The following is a 20,830-nucleotide window of genomic DNA, read 5'->3' on the forward strand; positions in this document are numbered from 1 at the left end:
CAAACGATCTGAAATCTTACATTTCATCTTAAAAATAAAGCATTTTCTCACAAAAACATAGTATTTCAACAGAGTAATCTTAAGATCCTGGAGTTCTGGTCAGGAATCATTCCTCCACTACAGGGACATTATCAGCATCTCAAATGTTTGTAAGTTGCCTCGAGATAAAGGAATTTTTTTTTTTTTAATTTTACTGAACAGAAAAATGCAACTTCAATGCCCTCCCCCTTTTGCCTAAAGTTTTAAATTTGGGTGCTTTCTCTTTTAAGTTTTGACTTATTCAATACATTTATAACAACTTTTCACAACCTCTGGTAACAAACTAAAAATCCAGCATATACTTCACATACCTTTTTGAGATGTCCTAGTCTAAGTTTGAAAATTTCCTCCTGTTCATGATATTCTGCCAGAGTCAACCTGTCAAAATGAAATTGTAACTCTAGATATTAAGATTAATACTTATTATTTCCTATTAACCAGCACAATAAGAAAAATATCAATCAAATGGAAATACTAAAATGTTGACAACTTTCAGCCTAAAATAAATAAGACAAAGTGCTTCCAAGTATTCTTCAGAATACACCTAATTCTTATACATGGAACAATCGACTGATTCATAAAATCAACGATTTTTTTAACAAGTACCATGAATCAAGTGATGTTCTATAATTTTGATCCTAAGGATACAATGAAAAAGTTAGTTTTTCTCCTTACACTTTGGTTTGAACTTACACTCTACAGTGGGTGTAAGGAGGCAGAAGAGAAATAACTTAGCAAAGAAATAAAATAATCTCAAATTAGGTAAGTATTATGAAGGAAATTAGAAAGGTTGTTGTGATGACTGACTGACTGACTGTATTACACTAATTACACTGAGTTTCAGGGAGGTGATCCTGATCTAAACATCAAAAAACAACCACAAGAGAACCTAAGGGTGTATGTTCTAGACATGGGTTACAGCAAGTACAAAGACGTTAAGATGGAAACAGGTTGACATGTAAGAAGAGGAAGAAAATGTAAATATCAGGACATAGTCAAAGAGGCTGTCAGCAGGAGAGGTAAACAGGGGAGCAACTAACAGATGAACTTTTAGACCAAGGAACAAATTTTATTTACTGTGAATGTATTGGGAAATCACTGCAAATGGAATCAGTCCAATTTGGGCACTGATTTAAAAAAGAAATAAACTAAGACATTTTTCCCTTCTCTGCTTCCATATGCCAGTGAATAAATTAAGATATAGGGATGCCAAAATATAGTCAAAGCAGCAAATTATTAATAAATGCAAACAGACATAAGACTTGAAAGTACTTTATCATTATTTTATTATCCATTTCAAATATAAATTTGAAAAATAATTACAGTTGACCCTTGAACAACAAGGGTTTGAACTGCACAGGCCCACTTTTTAAAATAAATACATACTATAATACCACATGACCTGCAGTTGGTTGAATCTGTTGGTTGAACCTCAGATACAGGAGGCCAGCTGTTAAGTTACACAGCTGGATTTTCAACTGTGGAAAGGGTTGGAGTCCCAACTCTCATGTTGTTCACAGTTCAACTGTAGTTTAATGTATGTAGAATCATAACAAGATACATACATACCATAACATTTCCTAAGAAAAAATGATTCTGTATCATTAAAGTGAAAGAAAGAAAAAAACCCCACTCAACAACAAAACAACTTCCATTTGATACAAAAATACTAAAAGAATTGCTTTAAGCCCTTGTTTGTTTACCCATGTTTTCTGGGGATATGTGGTTAAGGTCCTAAACCCAAGAATGATTTATTTACACTGGTTCAGGTCCCTCAGCAACACTTACTATAAATGCCACTTACCTTTAGCTAGATGCTAATTAAATTTACTAAATCTGAATAAAGGGTTTCATGAAACAAACAAAAACCTCCAAGAAATTCAGTTAGTAGTCCATTAGAAATATCTTAAGAGCGAAAAAATAAACATTTAAAATTAAATCTCTCTACCCAGTCTTAGGTTAACATAAGCACTGGATTTTATTATACTGAATAGAGCAACAGTGGATAGCTGCAGCAGTTACTTAAATTTAGAGAGCTAAATGTTGCAGTGTGAATGTGAAACATTCATGCAGATTGGATGAAAGGAGAAAGGCTATTCTTTTTAAAATGCAGTTTGGGAACTGAAATCAATAATATCTCAATTAGGAGTTCTCATTGTGGCACAGCGCAAACAAATCCGACTAGTAACCATAAGGTTGCAGGTCTCTGGCCTCACTCAGTGGATTAAGGATCTGGCATTGCTGTGAACTATGGTGTAGGTTGCAGGCATGGCTTGGATCCTGCATTGCTGTGGCTGTGGTGTAGGCCGGCAGCTGTAGTTCCCATTCGACCCCTAGCCTGGGAACCTCCATATGCCGTGGGTGCAGCCCTAAAAAGAAAAGACTGCTGCTGCTGCTGCTGCTACTACTACTACCTCAATTAGCCAAGTAAAGCAAAGCCACAGGAATTTTGGCAAATAGCTTTTGGACAGGCATATATGCCATCAATGGAAACTTAATTACCTATATATAACAATATCATAATTTTTTTATGGTCGTACTCACAGCATATGGAAGTTCTGGGGCCAGGGGATGAATCCAAGCTGCAGCTGCAACCTATGCCACAGCTACAGCAACACCAGATCCTTTAACCCACTGCATCAAGCTGAGGATCAAACCCATGCCTCTACAGCGACCGAAGCTGCTGCAGTCAGATTCTTAACTCACTGTGCCACTGAAGAAACTCCTTATGATTTCTTATTCTTGAAGTATGGTTTTAAGTCCAATGGCAAACCATAGCAGGGGTTCAGAATTAATTTTTTAAAAATATGTAAATATTTTGCTTCTATAAAGGAATAAAATGTAATTCTATACTTTGGTTTTTACGGAGTTACAAAATATAGCTAAAAGTATTCATAAACTAAAATTAGTATGACTAATTTAATTTCCTAAAAAATTTTTTTGTCTTTTTAGGGCTGCCCCTGTGGCATACCGGAGGTTCCCAGGCTAGGGGTTGAATCAGAGCTGCAGTGCCAGCCTATGCCACAGCCACAGCAACAAAGGATCCAAGCCATGTCTTTGACCTACACTACAGCTCAAGGCAATGCTGGATCCTTAACCCACTGAGCAAGGCCAGGGATTGAACCTGTGTCCTCATGTATACTAGGAGGGTTCAACACTGCTGAGCCACAACCAGAACTCCCAATTTCCTAAAATTTTGATACCATTTTCTACTAAGAAGTCTAATAGGCAAAACTGGACACCTACTACACACTGGGAATTTCTGAAATTTGGAGGGAAGATATTTTATTGTCTTGATTTGGTAATAGTTTTCAATAGTTACTATTCTTGTGAGTTAATAATCAATGTTAATTAGCTCCATGATGACTTAGTTTGCTGAATACTGTTTGGATAATCTTATAGTATAATGTAATGCATATTTTCTTTTTTTGCCTTTTCTAGGGCCATTCCTGCGGCCTATGGAGGTTCCCAGGCTAGGTTCTAATTGGAGCTGTAGCCACCAGTCTACGCCAGAGCCACAGCAACGGGGGATCCGAGCTGCGTCTGCAACCTACACCACAGCTCACGGCAACGCTGGATCCTTAACCCACTGAGCAAGGCCAGGGATCAAACCTGCAACCTCATGGTTCCTAGTCAGATTAGTTAACCACTGTGCCACAATGGGAACTCCTGTAATGCATATTTTCTATTTACTAGCATTTAGTTCCAATTGCTATGTTTGTGTTGTGCTTCAAAATATAAATCATCCATATCCCTATAGCTAAAGCAAATGCACACAAATACTCTCTTCCCTAAATTTACTTAGTATTGTGATACTTCACTAACTTCAAAAGCTTTGACCTCAGAGTATTATTTTACAGGTGTAATTCTAATATGAAACAATTCTCACTAAAGATTATTGGTAACTGTCATCAACAGAACTCTGCTAATTACTTAATGCTTCTGATTACTACTATAAAGCTTCAAATAAATACCTACACACACATATACACACACATTTCTCTACGCTTGGTTTTGAAGCATTAATAAAAGCAAATTTTACACAGTGCTTCTTACTGGACTACTGATTTTTAGGGGCAGTAATTTTTACTATTTTACAATCATGGATATCTAAAAATAATCTAAATGTATTTGCAAACAACCTCTAGAAAATTTCACACACACATAATTTTGGAGCTCAAAGATGTCAATTTAAGAATTCTTATTCCATGGGAGTTCCCGTCGTGGCGCAGTGGTTAACGAATCCGACTAGGAACCATGAGGTTGCAGGTTCGGTCCCTGCCCTTGCTCAGTGGGTTAACGATCCGGTGTTGCCGTGAGCTGTGGTGTAGGTTGCAACAACAACAACAACTACAACAACAAAAAAGACAAAAAGACAAAATAATAATAATAATAATAATAATAAAAACTAGGATAGAAGAGAATGTCAACATGATAAAGAGAATTTATTAAAAAAAAAAAAAAAGTTTTCCCCACTGCTGTGCAATATTGTACTGGTAGTACTATCAAAGGAGCTAAGTAAGAAAAAGAAATAAAATGCACTGAAATTGGAAAGGAAGAAGTAAAACTATTTCTATTCGCAGATGACCCAACTCTATATGTAGAAAATCTCAAAAGAATGAATGAGCTAATAATTTCAGCAAAGTTGCAGTGCAAGAGATCAATACACAAAGATCAGTTGTTTTTATACACGAGCAATGAGCAATCTAAAAAAGATACTAAAAATACAATTCAATGTATAATAGAATAAAAAATAATAAAATACCTAGAAATAAATTTAACTCAGAAAGTAACTTGCACCCTTAAAACTGTAAAACATTGCTAAAGATAAGAAAAAATACTAATTAAAGGACTTCTGTGTTCATAAATTAGTAGACTCACTATTGTTAAGAGGGCAAACCTCCCCAAAGTGATCTTCAGACTCAATGGAATCCTGATCAAAATATACATCACACGTTCTGCTAAACAGAAAAAGGCCGATTCTTTTTTTTTTTTTTTTGCTTTTCAGAGCTGCACCTGCAGCATATGGAGGCTAGGTGTTGAATCAGAGCTACAGCTGCTGGCCTATGCCACAGCCATAGCCACGTGGAATCCAAGCTGCATTTGTGGCCTACACCACAGCTCAGGGCAAAGCCGGATCCTTAACCCACTGAGTGAGGCCAGGGATTGAACCCACAATCTGATAGTTCCTAGTCAGATTAGTTTCCGCTGCGCCATGACTGGAACTCCCAGAAAAAGCTGATTCTTAAATTCGTATGGAACTGCAAGGGTCCTCAAAAAGACAAAACAAAAAGAGAAAAAGAGGAATCAAGTTTTGTCAAAAAGACAAAACAAAAAGAGAAAAAGAGGAATCAAGTTTCTATTTAAAAAACAAACACAAAGTTATGGTCATCAAAACCTGTGTGGTACTACCATAAGGATAGATACACTGCATGAGTCTCTTTTATGAATGCTCCAGAAGAGGCAAACACATATAGGAAGCAGATGATTTGGTATCACAAGGATGTAGGAAGGGAGGAATGGGGACTGACTAATGAAGATTAGGTGTTCTGGGTGAATAAAATGTCTTGATACTACAGGGAGGTGATGGTTGTATAACACCATGAAAGCACTAAACACCACTGAACCATATGCTTTTAAATGGCTAATTGCATGTTATGCAAATTTCACCTCAATATTTTAAAAAGTATCACTGGGAAAAAGCAATGGGGGTGTGTAGAAAGGACAAAACCGGTCTGCCTCTGAAGTGCCTAAGGTTCACAATACAATAAAAAAAAAAAAATTGAACTGGGAACTAGTGCTACTATGGTGTGCAGAATAATGCCCCCACAAAGATGTCCACATCCTAATCTTTGGATATATGAATACATTAAGTTACATAGCAGAAGAGAATTAAAGCAGCTCACTTTAAAACAGGGATTTTTTTCTGCATTACCCTTTGTGGGCTCAATGTAATAAGAAGAGGCCTTAAATGTATAAGAGAAAGACAGACATGTTGGAATCACAGTGATGTGACCCAAGCAATCACAGTGATGTGACATTGCTACCACTGGCTTGCAGATGGAAGGTAATTATGAACCAAGGAATGTGGGCAGTCTCTAGAAGCTGGAAAAGGCAAGGAAATGGATTCTCTTCTAGAGCCACCAGGAGTAACACAAACCTCATGACATACTGATTTTAGCCCAATAAAACCCACTTCATATTTGTGATCTCTAAAACTATAAGATAATAAATTTTTGTTGTTTTAACTCACTGAATTTGTGGTAATTTGCTACAGCAGCAATAGAAAACTAAGGCTCTTGGTACCTGGAAGTGGGATGTTCCTTTAACAAACACCTAAAAATGTGTTAGTGACTTTGTAACTGGGCAGTGGGCAAGAGGCTAGGAGAATTTTAAGGAGTGTGCTTTTTAAAAGACCTTAGACTGCTATGAACAGACTCTTAGCAGAAATACAAATGTTAACAACTCTGCTAGTGAGGATGCAAAAAATTCCACAAGTACAGTACAGAAAACATATATTACCTTAGAGAACACCCAAACTACTATAAAGGACCACTGGGTAGAGAGCAGAGGTGCTGCTGGTGAGAACTAAAAAAAAGGTATGAGGAACATGTTATGGAAAACTGGAAGAATCCTTCTGAAAGAAAGCATAGCAAAACCACAGCATATAGTTATGCAGAAAGCCAAATGTAAGAGATGAACTTAGGAGATGTCCAAATAGAGTGTTGAAGGTGTGGACTGGTTCCTTTCTACTGTTTATATTAAAATGTTAGAAGAGAGTGATACATCAAAGAGAAGAAATGATCAACAACCCCCCCCCCACCCCCAGGATTTAATGGCTTAAGAAACACTCACCAGAGTTCCCTGGTGGCTCAGTGAGTTAAGGATCTGGTATTGTCACTGCTATGGCACAGATTAGATCCCTGGCCTGGGAGCTTCTGCTTACCACAGGTGCAGGAAAAAAAAAAAAAAAAGAGGAGTTCCCGTCGTGGCGCAGTGGTTAACGAATCCGACTAGGAACCATGAGGTTGCGGGTTCGGTCCCTGCCCTTGCTCAGTGGGTTAACGATCTGGCGTTGCCGTGAGCTGTGGTGTAGGTTGCAGACGCGGTTCGGATCCCGCGTTGCTGTGGCTCTGGCGTAGGCCGGTGGCTACACTCCGATTCAACCCCTAGCCTGGGAACCTCCATATGCCGCGAGAGCGGCCCAAGAAATAGCAACAACAACAACAATAACAACAACAAAAGACAAAAAAAAAAGAAAGAAAGAAAGAAAGAAAGGAAGGAAGGAAGGAAGGAAGGAAGGAAGGAAGGAAGGAAGGAAGGAAGGAAGGAAGGAGATTCTCATCTTATTCAGAGTACAAAATACACTAAAATTAAGACTCATGGTCAAAGCTGCTCTTAAAAGAAGGGTGTAGCTGAACAACCTTTTGCTAATATTCCAGAGAAGTCAGAGTACTGAGTCACATAAATGATCTTTAAAAAGATGACATGTGTGACTCACAGATTCCCTCAGCCTTCTCAGCAGAAGCCAAAAATAATAACGAAATTATCCAGAGAAGAATTATGTAGGATCCTCTTGTCTAATGGAGTGAATCCTTGTGTCACATATGAGAGAGCCACAAGATTCTTGATAACTTTTTAACAGCAGAAACACTGCCAGTTTGGATTTTAAGGGACAGAGAGAGTACAAAATGAAATGCTGTCAGACACTCAAAACTCTACAAACACTAAACTGGCTGATAAGGCTACCTACCAACAAACACGCTAACCTTCATGAAAAAGAAAGCTGCATGAAAAATAAGCAGAGGACAGAAGCTTGAGAGCTACAAGCTAAAGAAAAATTATTACCAGACCTTGAAACTGGAGTATGCCTGCATGGATTTCAAAACTGCTTGGGATCAGTGACAACTTCACTATTTTACTGTCTGAACAGAAATGTCTATTACTATCATCACATGTCTATCCTCATCATTGGATTTTAGGAGTGGTAACTTGTTTCCTGAGGTTCAAAGATTAAGAAGAACTGTGTCTCAGGGTGGATTATAGAGTGTCATTCATAACTGATTAGATAATGCTTCAGAAGGCCTGAGTTATGAGATTCTGGATGTGGAGTTACGACTGTAATGAGGCTAAGACTCTGGGGATAGGATGAATGAATTTTGCACATGGGAAAGATGTGAATCTTGGGTCATAGGGCAGACTGCATAGATAGAATAATGACTTTCCAAAGAAGGCACATTCTAATTGGGAGATCTGTGAATATGCTAACATAATTATATACATCTTCTATTACTAAGCAATGTGTATGTTAAATCTCCCATTATGATTTATGGATCTGTCCACTTTTCCTTAAAGTACTGTCAATTTTTTACTTATCATCAGGGTCATGTTATTATACATACACATTTAGAATTATTTTATGTCCCTGGTGATTTTAAACTTTCATAGCTACAAAATAATCACTTTATTTTTTACAATATTTTTGTTTTAAATTTCACAATATCTGATATAGTACAGCTTTCTTTCCTTTGGTATTTGCCAAGCATATTTTTTTTCTTAACTTTCACTTCTAATATATATATATTTTTCCACTTTGGCTACTTTTGAGAATTTTTTTCTCTTTGCCTCAATTTCCTGAAATTTCATTATGATGTGTCTGAGTATTTCTTTTTATTCATCCCACTTGGAATTCTCTGGCCTTCATGAATCATAGCCTGATCTGACTCATTTGTTTTAAAATATTCTCAGTTATCTAGTCTTCAGATCTTGCTTCTGGTCTACTCAAGATTATCTGTCTACTTTCTACAGACTGTCAGCTGACTTGTCAATAGTAATAACTTAAGTCAGAAGACAATAAATAATATCTTAAAATAACCACCAACGTAAAATTCTAAACAATAAAAATAATTCAAGAATGAAAGAAAAATAGTTATTTTCAAACAAACAAAAATTGAAAGACATCACTACCAAAAGACTCACACTAAAAGGAAACTTCTAAAGGAATGTATTCTCAGGCACGAGATCTTACTAGAGGTAAAGTTACAGATGTAGAATAAATAAAGAGAAAAACAATGATAAATACATATAGGCCAAGTTTAGATGAACACTGACTACTCAAAACAATGTCTTTAGAGAGATATATTAATATGAGCGTGTGTGTGTATACATCTACAGATATAAACACAAACATACTTCTGATAGATAAAAAGGATCCAATAAACAAAAACTAAGCAATTCAAGAAAAGGTTAAAAAAAAAAAGAAAAGAAAAAAAGGACAGAGACTAGGCAGGATAGATAGAAAGCACAAAGAAACATGAGATTTAAACCTAAATAAATAAGTAAATACATGAAATTAAAATGTATTAAAAGTGCCAACGGGAGTTCCCGTCGTGGCGCAGTGGTTAATGAATCCGACTAGGAACCATGAGGTTGCGGGTTCGGTCCCTGCCCTTGCTCAGTGGGTTAACGATCCGGCTGTGGTGTAGGTTGCAGACGCGGCTCGGATCCCGCGTTGCTGTGGCTCTGGCGTAGGCCAGTGGCTACAGCTCCAATTCAACCCCTAGCCTGGGAACCTCCATATGCCGAGGGAGCGGCCCAAGGAATAGCAACAACAACAACAACAAAAAAAAGACAAAAGACAAAAAAACAAACAAAAAAAAAGTGCCAACGAAAGACATTTTCAGACAGGATTTAAAAAAAAAATCCACTATACATTTTTCGAAACCCACAGAAAATACAATAGCAAAAGTGAACCTTAATGTAAAATACACACTGGGTGTTGTGTTATGTCAGAGTAGTTCACTGATGGTAACAAATGTTCCCAGTGGTGCAGGATGTTGATAGTGGGACCGGTTGTGCTTGTGGGGACAGCAGATATATGGGAACTCTCTATACTTTCTCCTCAATTTTGCTGTAAACTAAAACTGCTCTAACAACAAACTTTATTAATTAAAAAGTCAGTTATGTCAATTACCAGAGATAAGTAATCCACCAAATAATAACTTTATGCTACATAAAATATAATCGTGAGTGGAGGATTCCCGTCATGGCTCAGCGGTTAACAAATCTGACTAGCAACCATGAGGACACAGGTTTGATCCCTGGCCTTGCTCAGTGGGTTAAGGATCCAGCAATGCTGTGAGCTGTGGTGTAGTCGCAGACACGTCTCAGATCCCACGCTAATGTGCTGTGGTGTAGCCCATCAGCTACAGCTCTGATTCAAGCCCTAGCCTGGGAACCTCCATGTGCTGCAGGTACAGCCCTAAAAAGCAAAAAAAAAAATATATATATATATAAAATCCTAAGTTAAAAATCAAAGCTTTAAATGAGAAAACAGTGACCTCTAAAACTTCATTAATATAAAACATAAGGTAAAATACAGTTTATTTTGCCATTATCCTCTCTGAAGCAAAAAAATATGTAGATAAAAACAAAATAATTCAAAATATATTTAACATGAAATCAAAATCTTGATTAACATGTATTAATAATGTATAATTAAAGCAAGGATCATTTAGACATTATTCATAGATGAATATTATCATTATTCATAGTTATGCAAACTACTTACTCTGAGTAAGTCTTTGTGACTAAAATGAGAGATCACTACCTAAAAAACTTGACTGAATCTTGCTGGTAGTTAAAAATTACTTAAAACGAGTTTCTGTTGTGGCTCAGCAGGTTAAAAATCCATCCTGTACCCAAGAGGATATGGGTTCGACACCTGGCCTCACTCAGGGTTAAGGATTCAGCGTTGCTGCAAGCTGCAGCGTAGTTGCAGGTGTGGCTCAGATCTGGCGTTACTGTGGCTGTGGCGCAGGCCAGCAGTTGAAGCTCTGATTCGACCCCTAGCCTGGAAACTTTCATATGCCACAGGTGCAGCCCTAAAAAGAAGAAAAAAAGAAATTAAAGAGCCAGGAACCATGCAAGTACTTCACAAGAATCACATCATGTCATCCTTTCAACATTATGATGAATACTCTAAGAAATAAAAACAGCTTACCAAAAAAAAACCACCCAGAAGAGTTAAGGTTGGATTCCACGTCTATCCAACTACAGAGCTTATAATCCTAACCACCACACAGAAGTAACTTTATTTTCTCAGTTAATTTCTTCTTTCTTCTTGGCCACACCCACACCACAGGGGCAACTAGAGCCACAGTAGCAGATATGCCATATCCTTAACCCACTGAGACACCAGAGAATTCCTATGTTAATTGCTTGACAGAAAAATAAAAATTCATGACCTCTAATCATCTCATCATTCTACATATTCTGTACACAAAGCAAAGCTTAATTTTCACTAAACAGTGATTCAAAAGCATAAGACAGCTGCAGAGTAAAATCAAAATAATATATATCAATCAAAGTGTTACTGTGGCTTCTTTCCCTATTTAAATCTGCACTGTACAGGGATGTAGTCCAACTGCTACATAGTTATCTCTTCATTTGTGACTCCAAAAACACATAGCAGTGTAAATTCAGGGTTAGTCAGAAGTCAACAAATGCAATAAAATGAGATAGGAATGAGACAATCTTAGATTGTCTACAGTTAGGCAACTACAGTTAGGGCTGTTAGCATCTTGGAAGACACAATAACAGTGACAAATTAGAAAAATAGTCTACGGAGGAGAAAATGAAATTCAATCAAATGCTTATGTACTATAATTTAGTATTTATTGACCACTTTCCATATGCCAGGAACTGTACTAGATATTGAGAGTGTAGAGATAAAATGGTAAGATAAATGCTAAAATATTGATAGACATGTATAAATGGCTATGGGCACTTAACTTGAGGGGAAAGCAAAACAAACTGGAAAGAAAAAAGGACAAAGAGGATTTCCTATTGAAATTGGCATTTGAAGCAAACCTTAGAGGAGGAGAAGGAAATGAGAGAGGTAAAGAAAGGCAAGGAACATGATGTACAAAGGCACAGAAACAAAATGGCACAATCCATTTAGAGAACTGAAAGAGTTTAGCATAGGATAATAGGGCAGACATTGGAGAGTGAGAGAAATAAGAAGGCTATACAGCATCTTCACAAGAGTGAATTTTACCTTCAGGCCGGTGAATGAGGTTAAACGTGAAAGTGACATGATGAGACATGTAAGTAACAATAATCTAAGTTAAGGGTGGGGGGTGCAGTCCTACAGCAAGACAGTGGCAATGAAGATGGACGGATACAAAACTGTTGGGAACAGACACAGAGAACACGGAAAAGACAAACATCTAGGACGTTTCTAGCATGATTAACTGAATGAATGATGATGGTGTGACAGAAGACAAAGAAGGCACTATGGCAATACCTCCAAGTGAAAACTAATTCTTATCCTTTGAGGGTCAAAGAAAAACTTTCATGAGGAGGAAATACCTAGTATGGGATTTAAAAGATGAACAGAAATTAAGACAACTGGTTGGAGTTTAAAAGTTGGTGGTGAGTAGGAGGCACTCACCAGTGCCTTTTATCAGCAATAAAAGATGAGGCTAGAGAGATCAGAAGCTACCAGATCAAAAGTGCTTTATAAGCTTTTTAAAACTTTTGGATTATGTCCTTCAAACGATGGAGAGCTGTGTTACGTTTAAAAGGAAGAAAAATAAAATCATATTTTTATTTTGGGAAAAAAGACTCTGCAAGATAAAAATGGATTGGAGGACTAGAATAAAGCTGAAAAATGAGGGGGGTGGTGGGGGTGAGAAGAGATAACCCAAATGAGAGATAACAGTGGACACATTTGAGCTCCTGAAGATTGGGTGTCTGGGGATGGAGTTGAAGCTAACATACAATTTCTTCTATATAACAGCTCATCTATCCATCCAACTTCTTTTTTTTTCCTTTTTTACGGCTGCAGTTGCTGGCCTACAGCAAAGCTTGTACGAAAAGCCGAATCCTTAACCTACTGAGTGAGGCCAGGGATTGAACCCACATCCTCACAGACACTGTGTTGGGCTCTTAACCTGCTGAGCCACAATGGGAACTCCCTCCATCCACCTTTTTAAAGCAATAAATTTACTGATTTATGAAAAGTAAATCATTAAGTTTTTTTAAATCAATAGTGAAATGATTTAATTCTAACTTAAAATAGTCCCCCCTCCCCCCCAAAAAAAAATTTAGGAAAGGCATGAAGAAGTATATTAGTAGATTTTAGTCTTTTCCCCCTTTTTGGCTGTACCAACAGCATGTGGAAGGTCCTAGGCCGAGGACTGAAACTAGACTTTAAAATATAAGATTATTATCACCTATTAGTGAAAAAAAAATGAAAATAGAGTAAGAAAAATAAATGGAATCTGGATCTAAAAAGCTAAGGGTGACAACCAGAATTCTGGCATGAGGAACCGAAAAGATGATAGTATCATTTATTAACAAAGAAAACACAGGAGAAGGCAATGTGGGGGAGGGTATGGAGAGAGACTTAAATAGTTAATAAGTATAGTTTAATTTTCTGTGTTTAGTAAATACACTTTTGAATAGGCTATATTAGAGGCCCTGTGAGGCAGGCACTTAAATACCAATATCAACTAAGCAATGAGATGACATTAAAGACTAAAATACAAACAGTTGATACTCCAGAGAGAAAAAAAGGCTGGAGACAGAAGTTTGGATGCAACAGCATAAACGAGGTAACTGAAACCCTAGGAGTAGCTAATACTCAAGGAGAATACATAGAGTAAGAAGTAAGATGGCCTAGGACAAAGTCTTAAAAGCTGCACATTTTAAAAAATGCTACAGTAAATGATGTCTATAGAAGAGAATGAAAGGACCGTGCCAGATAAGTTAAAATGAAAATTAGGAAAACAAGCTTATTTCAAAAACAGGTCCAAAGAGTCTTTTGAGGGAAAAAAAAAAAAGTAAACAATATCCAATGCTGCTAAGGTAAAAACTGGTTATAGTATTTAGATCAAGGATATAATCTTTAAAAGAACAATTTCAGTTAAGAAAAGAGAATGGCAAGTGAAGCAGAAAAGACTGGAAGCACAAGCAAATCTCTCAGGAAATCTAGTTATAAAGATGACAGAATATGGAGACTAGAGAGATTTAAAATTACATAAGAGATGTTTTGTTTCCTAAAAGGAAGGAACAAGTAGAGATCAAAGGGTTCAAGATGTAAGATAAAGGAAGTATCAACAGGAGATCCCTGATGTAGCAGGTGATGAGATTCAAATCATAGATAAAACATTCTCTCTCGACAAAAGAGAAACATGTAAAATACAAGCAGAAGGTGTGGGTATGTATTTTCTATTCATAAACCTACACGAAGTCTTACAGAATGGAAAAATTATATATTTTAGGTTGCACCTGTACAATGAAATTTTTGTTTGTTTGCTTTTTAGGGCTGCACTTGCGGCACATGGAGGTTCCTGGGCTGGGGTCAAAGTGGAGCTACAGCTGCCGGCCTACACCACAGCCACAGCAATGCTGGATCCAAGCCTCTTCTGCAACCTACACTACAACTCACGGCAACACCGGATCCTTAACCCACTGAGCAAGGCTAGGGATTGAACTGCAACCTCATGGTTTCTGGTTGGATTCGTTTCTGCTGCGCCACAATGAGAACTCCGAAAAATTTTGTTTAGCCATGCTGGTAGCATGCAAAAGTTTCCAGGTCAGGGATCAAACCCGCACCACAGCAGTGACAAAGCTGGATTCTTAACCCATTGAGCCACCAAGGAACTCCTGTACACTTAAATTTTAACAATAGTATTCTCTGTGGGATTGGGTCATGGTCTATACTGTTTTATTATGCTCTTTCATATTTTCCAAACTTTCTACAGTAAGCATATAACTACTTTTTAAAAATGGCATTGTCTTTTGATTATAAAGAGTGATTCATTATTAAATCAGATAACCTAGAGAACAAAGAAAAGCAGAAAAGGGAAAAAAGTAATACCTACAACCTCCAAATGTGCTGCTTTCATAGGTTGAGAAAATATGTCAGTTACATTACTCAACATTACTCAACATTCTCTTAGAAAAAGGAACATTAATAGGAACACTGAATTGGAATAATCAAAATGGGTAACCAGCTCTATCATTCCAACCTGGAATAAAGAGTGGGTTCCAGCCTCCTCTTAGCTACCTAAGATTCCATTTTAAAAGCGGATTAGTAAATTTCCACTTACTAAGGTAGAACACAGGTATTTAGGGCTTATCAGTAATCTAGAGGTAAATCTTTTCAATACTGCCTTCCTTCTTAGCCATAAAATTACCATCCATTACTAACATTCATGCTCACTGGCAATGATTTTAAAAAAAAGAAAATTAAAAAGGCAGGCTTACAATTGTGGTAAATTTGGTCTAACAAAAGGATCATTTTCTGCTCCATTGACTGCTTTATTTTTCCTTTGTTTTGGTTCAGAATTGGTAGAGGGTGCCTGAGAATTATTAGCTGTGGGAGGTTTGCGTTTGGCTAGAAGTTTCCTTTGCCTTTCAATATCTTCCCTTTGCTGATTCACCCATTCTTGTTGCCTGCATAAAAAAATAAATGTAATAAAAGTATTAACCTTCCATTACTTTTAAAACATGAAAACACATTAGTAAACCTTAAAAATGATATAATACCAATTTGTCACCTTATGGTCTCCCTTGTGAACCAACTTGTTCTCATTGTCCAGGTCTCATTTGAAACATTCATTTCTAAATGAGGTCTTCCCTAAACCCCCTGGACTAGGGAAAGATGTGTGGCCATATATAATGTCATGGTACCTTGCAGCTTACCACTATTCTTTTCAACAAGTATTCCTAGAGACACTTGAACAGAATGTGTCTGGTTAGGCTACACCAATCCATAAAAACAGAGATCACAACTATTTTATACTCATTGTATCCCAAGTGCCCAGCACAGTGACTGGTGCATACTAGGCATTCAATAAATACTTGCTTTTTGTTTGTCTTTTTAAGGCCACACCCATGGCATATGGAAGTTCCCAGGTTAGGGGTCAAATCGGAGCTGTAGGTGCCAGCCAGTCACAGCCAAAGCCAAGCCAGGTCTTCACAGCAATGCCAGATCTTTAAACCACTGAGCGAGGCCAAGGATTGAACCCGTGTCCTCATGGGTACTAGTTGGGTTCTTAACCCACTGAGCCACAATGGGAATTCCCAATTTTATTCTTTTTTTTTGACAGCTTAATGGAGAAATTTTAACTAGCAGAGTTTATACTTAAGATTTATATTTAGAGTTATATTATGTAGTTTTCTCTTTTAAACATTACCAGGACAACTGTAGGTCTGGGTTTTGCAGCTCATAAAACACTCAAAATTTTTAAGTTCTGTCTCAACTGTATCTCCTACTCTCTACTTTTACTATTAATAGTTTAGCTCAAGCCTAACCATCTTTCATTCGGATGCTTCTCCATCTGAACTGTCAACAATTTATGACATTATCCTCACATTACCATCTTTTTAAAGTTATATTTTAAAAAACTCAATTCTGACCACATTCATTACATACAAAACTTTAACAGTTCCCCATTATCCACATAATTAAAATCCAAAAATTTCTGGAGTTCCTGTTATGGCACAGCAGTAAATGAGTCCAGCTAGGAACCACGAGGTTGCAGGTTCAATCCCTGGCCTCGCTTAGTGGGTTAAGGATCTGGCGTTGCCGTGAGCTGTGGTGTAGGCTGAAGATGCAGCTCAGATCCTGTGTTGCTGTGGCTGTGGCATAGGCTGGCAGCTGTGGCTAGATTCGACCCCTAGTGTGGGAACCTCCATATGATCCAGGTGTAGCCCTAAAGGGCAAAAAAAAAAAAATCCCATTTCCTACCATCACAAAGACACTGTGCTTCATTATAGTATACCCAGTACAGTGTGTGGAACAAAAGCTGAATAAATCAATGGAGACAGAAGGCCATTCTGTGTTAAGGACTGGAGCCCAGGGTTTGAGACAGCAGTTTTTTGTGATACTGTCTGAAATAAGCTTTGCCTCCATTTTCCATTTAACTGGACTGACTCTGATAAGGCTGATTTAAATGTTGGTACTACTCTTGCTTTTCAGGTTTCTAAAAGTTTTCCAGCAAAAAAAAAGGGAAGAGCATAGATCCCAGCTCCTTAACACATAAGCAGTCACCCAATTCTTACCTGCCACCATGTATACTCAAGAAAACATGCTAATGATTTCTCCATTTTAAAGTTCACCTCAGAATTTCAAAAGCCCCATGTACATCATACTATATGGTTGAATATGTTACTTTATGGATGAATGTTAACCAATTGAAAAGTCTGCTAAAGCTAAAATTGTAATATTTCTGTTTTAAGGCACTAAATTCTATGATTTCCAAGAGTAGTTAAGAAGTAGGACATAATTCCAAACCTATAATCTTTAAAAGTAATGAAAACCCAAAGGAATGCTAAATTTTTTGAAATATTTAAGAATGACTAACTTTACGAGATTCTGAAATGCAAAACCATCTGTCCATTGTTCAGTAAATGAAGCACCATGTCTAACTGTTGTAAAATGCCCAAGGCGTAATCGGTCTTGCATACTCTTCTCTCGGCTTGACAATTTCTCTTGTGTACTCTGAAAAAAGGGGGGAAAATCATCGTTCAATTTTACTAATTTAAATTTTAAAAGCATACACGGTGAAAGGGACTAGTGAAAGAAAACGGAAATTTTATTAAGCTTTTAACTTACCTTTTCAATAAGCAGTTTCTTGCTCATTGATATACATTTATTTAATCGTTCTTTGTATTTTTCAAGTAATTTTTGTTGTTCATCTATCTGCCGTCTGAGATCACAGTTAGCCTACAAGCAGACAATGAGAAAAGGGCTAGAATTTTTGTATATGAGACACTTATGAATATTTGTACATTTTCAACAAATTACATAAAGAGAAGGATTAATAAGATTAAGTACTTGAGTATGAAACTAAAACAATCTGTTAAAACATCTACTTACCATGGGATAAGACTGTCATATGCTGCTTGATTGTGTAGTGGAAAGTACATGGAATTTGTACCCATACTCCATGGGTTCAAATCCACTCTCCAGTATACAATCTTGGCTGAGTTAAGTAAGTCATCTGAACCTTAGTTTAGTTTTCTTATTTCTAAAAGAGAGCAATACCATCTATCTCAATTAGTTAAAAATAACTAACACATATTAAAAGTGTTCAACACTTAAAAATGAGTTCTCTTCCATCATTTGTAACTAATAAAACTTTTTTCTCCGTTAAACTTGTGGATGACACTGTAGATGCCTATTCAATAGCTAACTATTCTCGTCATCTTTCTCAGCCATATGAATACCGACTTTGTTGGCTTTGTAGGCAGCCTTATGCTCAGGGAAGGGGTTTCTCTCTTAGCTCAGAAGTTTGATTAGTCTAGTACAGTCCAGTCCAGGAAATAACCTAGAGAACTAGTTGAAACACAGCCTGCTTGGACCCATTTCCAGAGTCTGAGTTAGGAGGCCTGGAGGAGGGTCTGAAGTTTACTTCTAAAAAGCTGTCCAGTAATGCCGATGCTTCTGATCTGGGGGTCATTCTTTGAAAACCATAGGTCTAGACCAATCATGCTGGAAGCAAAAAGACAGTGGTATAATAAGCTGAAAATGCTGGGACAAAATACAGCTGCCAACCGAAAAGCATATATTTAATAAAACTCTTTCACAGAAAGGGTAAAATAAAGATGCTTTCAGAGGAACAAAAATGGAATTCAGCAACAGACCCTCATCATTATGTGCAATTCAAACAAAACTCCAACTGTGTTTGTCTGTACACATCCATGACTTGAAAAATGGATTCCAACATTTCTCCAAGACTTGTGCAAAGGGCCAAAAATACCCAAAAAGAAGAAGATACTTGTTCAACCACACACCAGTATTTAACATAAACCTATAGTAATTACAATCACTGAAGTATATTCTCTCCTTCTTCTTTAATAATGGAAGACAATGAGTTCCTTGGTGGCCTAGTGTGTTAAGGATCTGGCATTGTCACTGCTGTGGCATGGATTCAATCTCTGGCCCAGAAACTTCCATATGTTGTGGGTGCAACCAAAAAAGAAAAAAAGGAAAATTTTATATTTTATTCTGGATTAATATGTAAATAACTAAAAGACCGTATTTCCCAGGATCCCTTGTAGCTAACACTGGTCAGTGAAATGTAGGCAGAAATTGTTCAATGGAATACCTAAGAAGACTATACACAGAATTGTTGCACTTGTTATTTCCTTCCTCTTTTTGTTTTCTGCTTATGAACACAGATACCATAATTGTGACTATAATAAATATTTTACCTTGAAATGACCTTCAAGATGAATACCATGTGCTAAGGATGAGGGAGCTGAAAAACTGAAGGAGCCAAGATCCAATGACACTGTGGAGCCAGCACACCTTTCTATTCTTCCCTCAAAAAATAATATTTTATCTCATTTAAAGTACTGTTGTTTATGTTCTCTATTACTAATAGCCAAAGACAACTGCTAAATGATAAAATGATGCTGTGGTACTAGTGTTGGAATACACAAACAGAACATGGAACTTAGTACAGAACACAGAAATAGATCCACTTGTATAAAGAAAATGAGATTATATGATGGAGCAGGTGGTAAAGAGTAGACTGGTAATTACATAGTCTGGGTGACTGGTTATCTGTATAGAAAGAAATTAAAATGAAACTACTTCACAACACACTCAAAAAAGAATTCCAGTGAGATTAACAATTCATATTGAAAAATCAGACTATAAAACTATTAAAACACAGAACATCTTTTATGATCTTCAGGAAAAAAACATTTAATTATTTTGGTATACCTTTGATCTGTGGCAAGGATAATGAGCAATAAGATTATTTCTTGCCCATTGCTGGTAGAGTGTAAAATGATCCAACCACCTTGGGAAAAAATTTGCCATTATAAAGTAGAGCTGAGGCAGCAGAAATAAATCTGACTAGCGTCCATGAGGACGCAGGTTCGATTCCTGGCCTCGCTCAGTGGGTTAAGGACCTGGTATCACCGTGAGCTGTGGTGGAGGTCACACATGTGGCTCAGATCCTGTGCTGCTGTGGCTGTGGTGTAGGCCAGCGGCTACAGCTCCAATTCGACCACTAGCCTGGGAACTTCCATATGCTATGGGTGAGGCCCTAAAAAGACAAAAACAAAATAGAGCTGAGGATATGCATGCCTTGTACTCTGGCCACATCTCTCCTAAGCATACACCGTAGAGAATTTTTTCCACATTTGCTATAGAGGGCATGTACAAAAATGTTCCTAGCAGAATTGTTCATATTAGCAAAAAGTAGAAATATAATGTCCACCAAGAGCAGAAAAGATAAACTACAGTATACTCATATAATGTCTTACTATACAGCAGCGAAATGAATAAACTACATGACAATTCCACATAGAATGTTTAGTGAAAACAAACAGGGAAAAGAGTACATAGAGTGTTATATAAACTTCAGGGGGATGCACTGGGGTTGTGGAATGGAAATCCTATAAAACTGGATTGTGATGATCATTGCGTAACCATAAATGCAGTAAATTCATTGAGTAATAAAAAAAATTTTTTTTAATTTATATAAAGTTCAAAACCAAACTGAAATAATGTCATTAAGAATGTGTAAGATATATGTAATGTAACTATAAAGAAACACAAAGGCTAAGAAATAAATACAAAACTCAGAAAAGTGGTTAATGGTAAAGGGATGTGAGAGTGTCCTGGGATGGGCTAAGGAAACGCACACTGGATGTTTCAAAGGTACTGTAAGATCACAGATGATGGTTTCACTGAGTTTCTATACCAATGGTTCTCAGTGCTGCCTTAAATTAGAATGATTTGGAGGAGCTTTAAAAACTA

At 37.0% G+C, this 20,830-nt stretch overlaps 1 protein-coding gene across 4 annotated transcripts in view; it reads right to left on the reverse strand.

Moving 5' to 3' along the window:
- TLK1 (tousled like kinase 1) overlaps positions 1-20,830 on the reverse strand; it is a 151,425-nt gene that overhangs the window by 32,363 nt on the left and 98,232 nt on the right. For all 4 annotated transcript variants that reach the window (XM_047772855.1, XM_047772854.1, XM_047772856.1 and 1 more), the window contains 4 exons: positions 17,669-17,779; positions 17,418-17,554; positions 15,316-15,504; positions 351-417 (listed from right to left, as the gene is read on the reverse strand). In XM_047772855.1, coding sequence (XP_047628811.1) covers positions 351-417; positions 15,316-15,504; positions 17,418-17,554; positions 17,669-17,779 — 504 coding nt within the window. The remainder of the gene's footprint in view (positions 1-350; positions 418-15,315; positions 15,505-17,417; positions 17,555-17,668; positions 17,780-20,830) is intronic.

This window comes from Phacochoerus africanus, chromosome 3 (genome assembly GCF_016906955.1).
Source record: "Phacochoerus africanus isolate WHEZ1 chromosome 3, ROS_Pafr_v1, whole genome shotgun sequence".
NCBI lineage: Eukaryota > Metazoa > Chordata > Mammalia > Artiodactyla > Suidae > Phacochoerus > Phacochoerus africanus.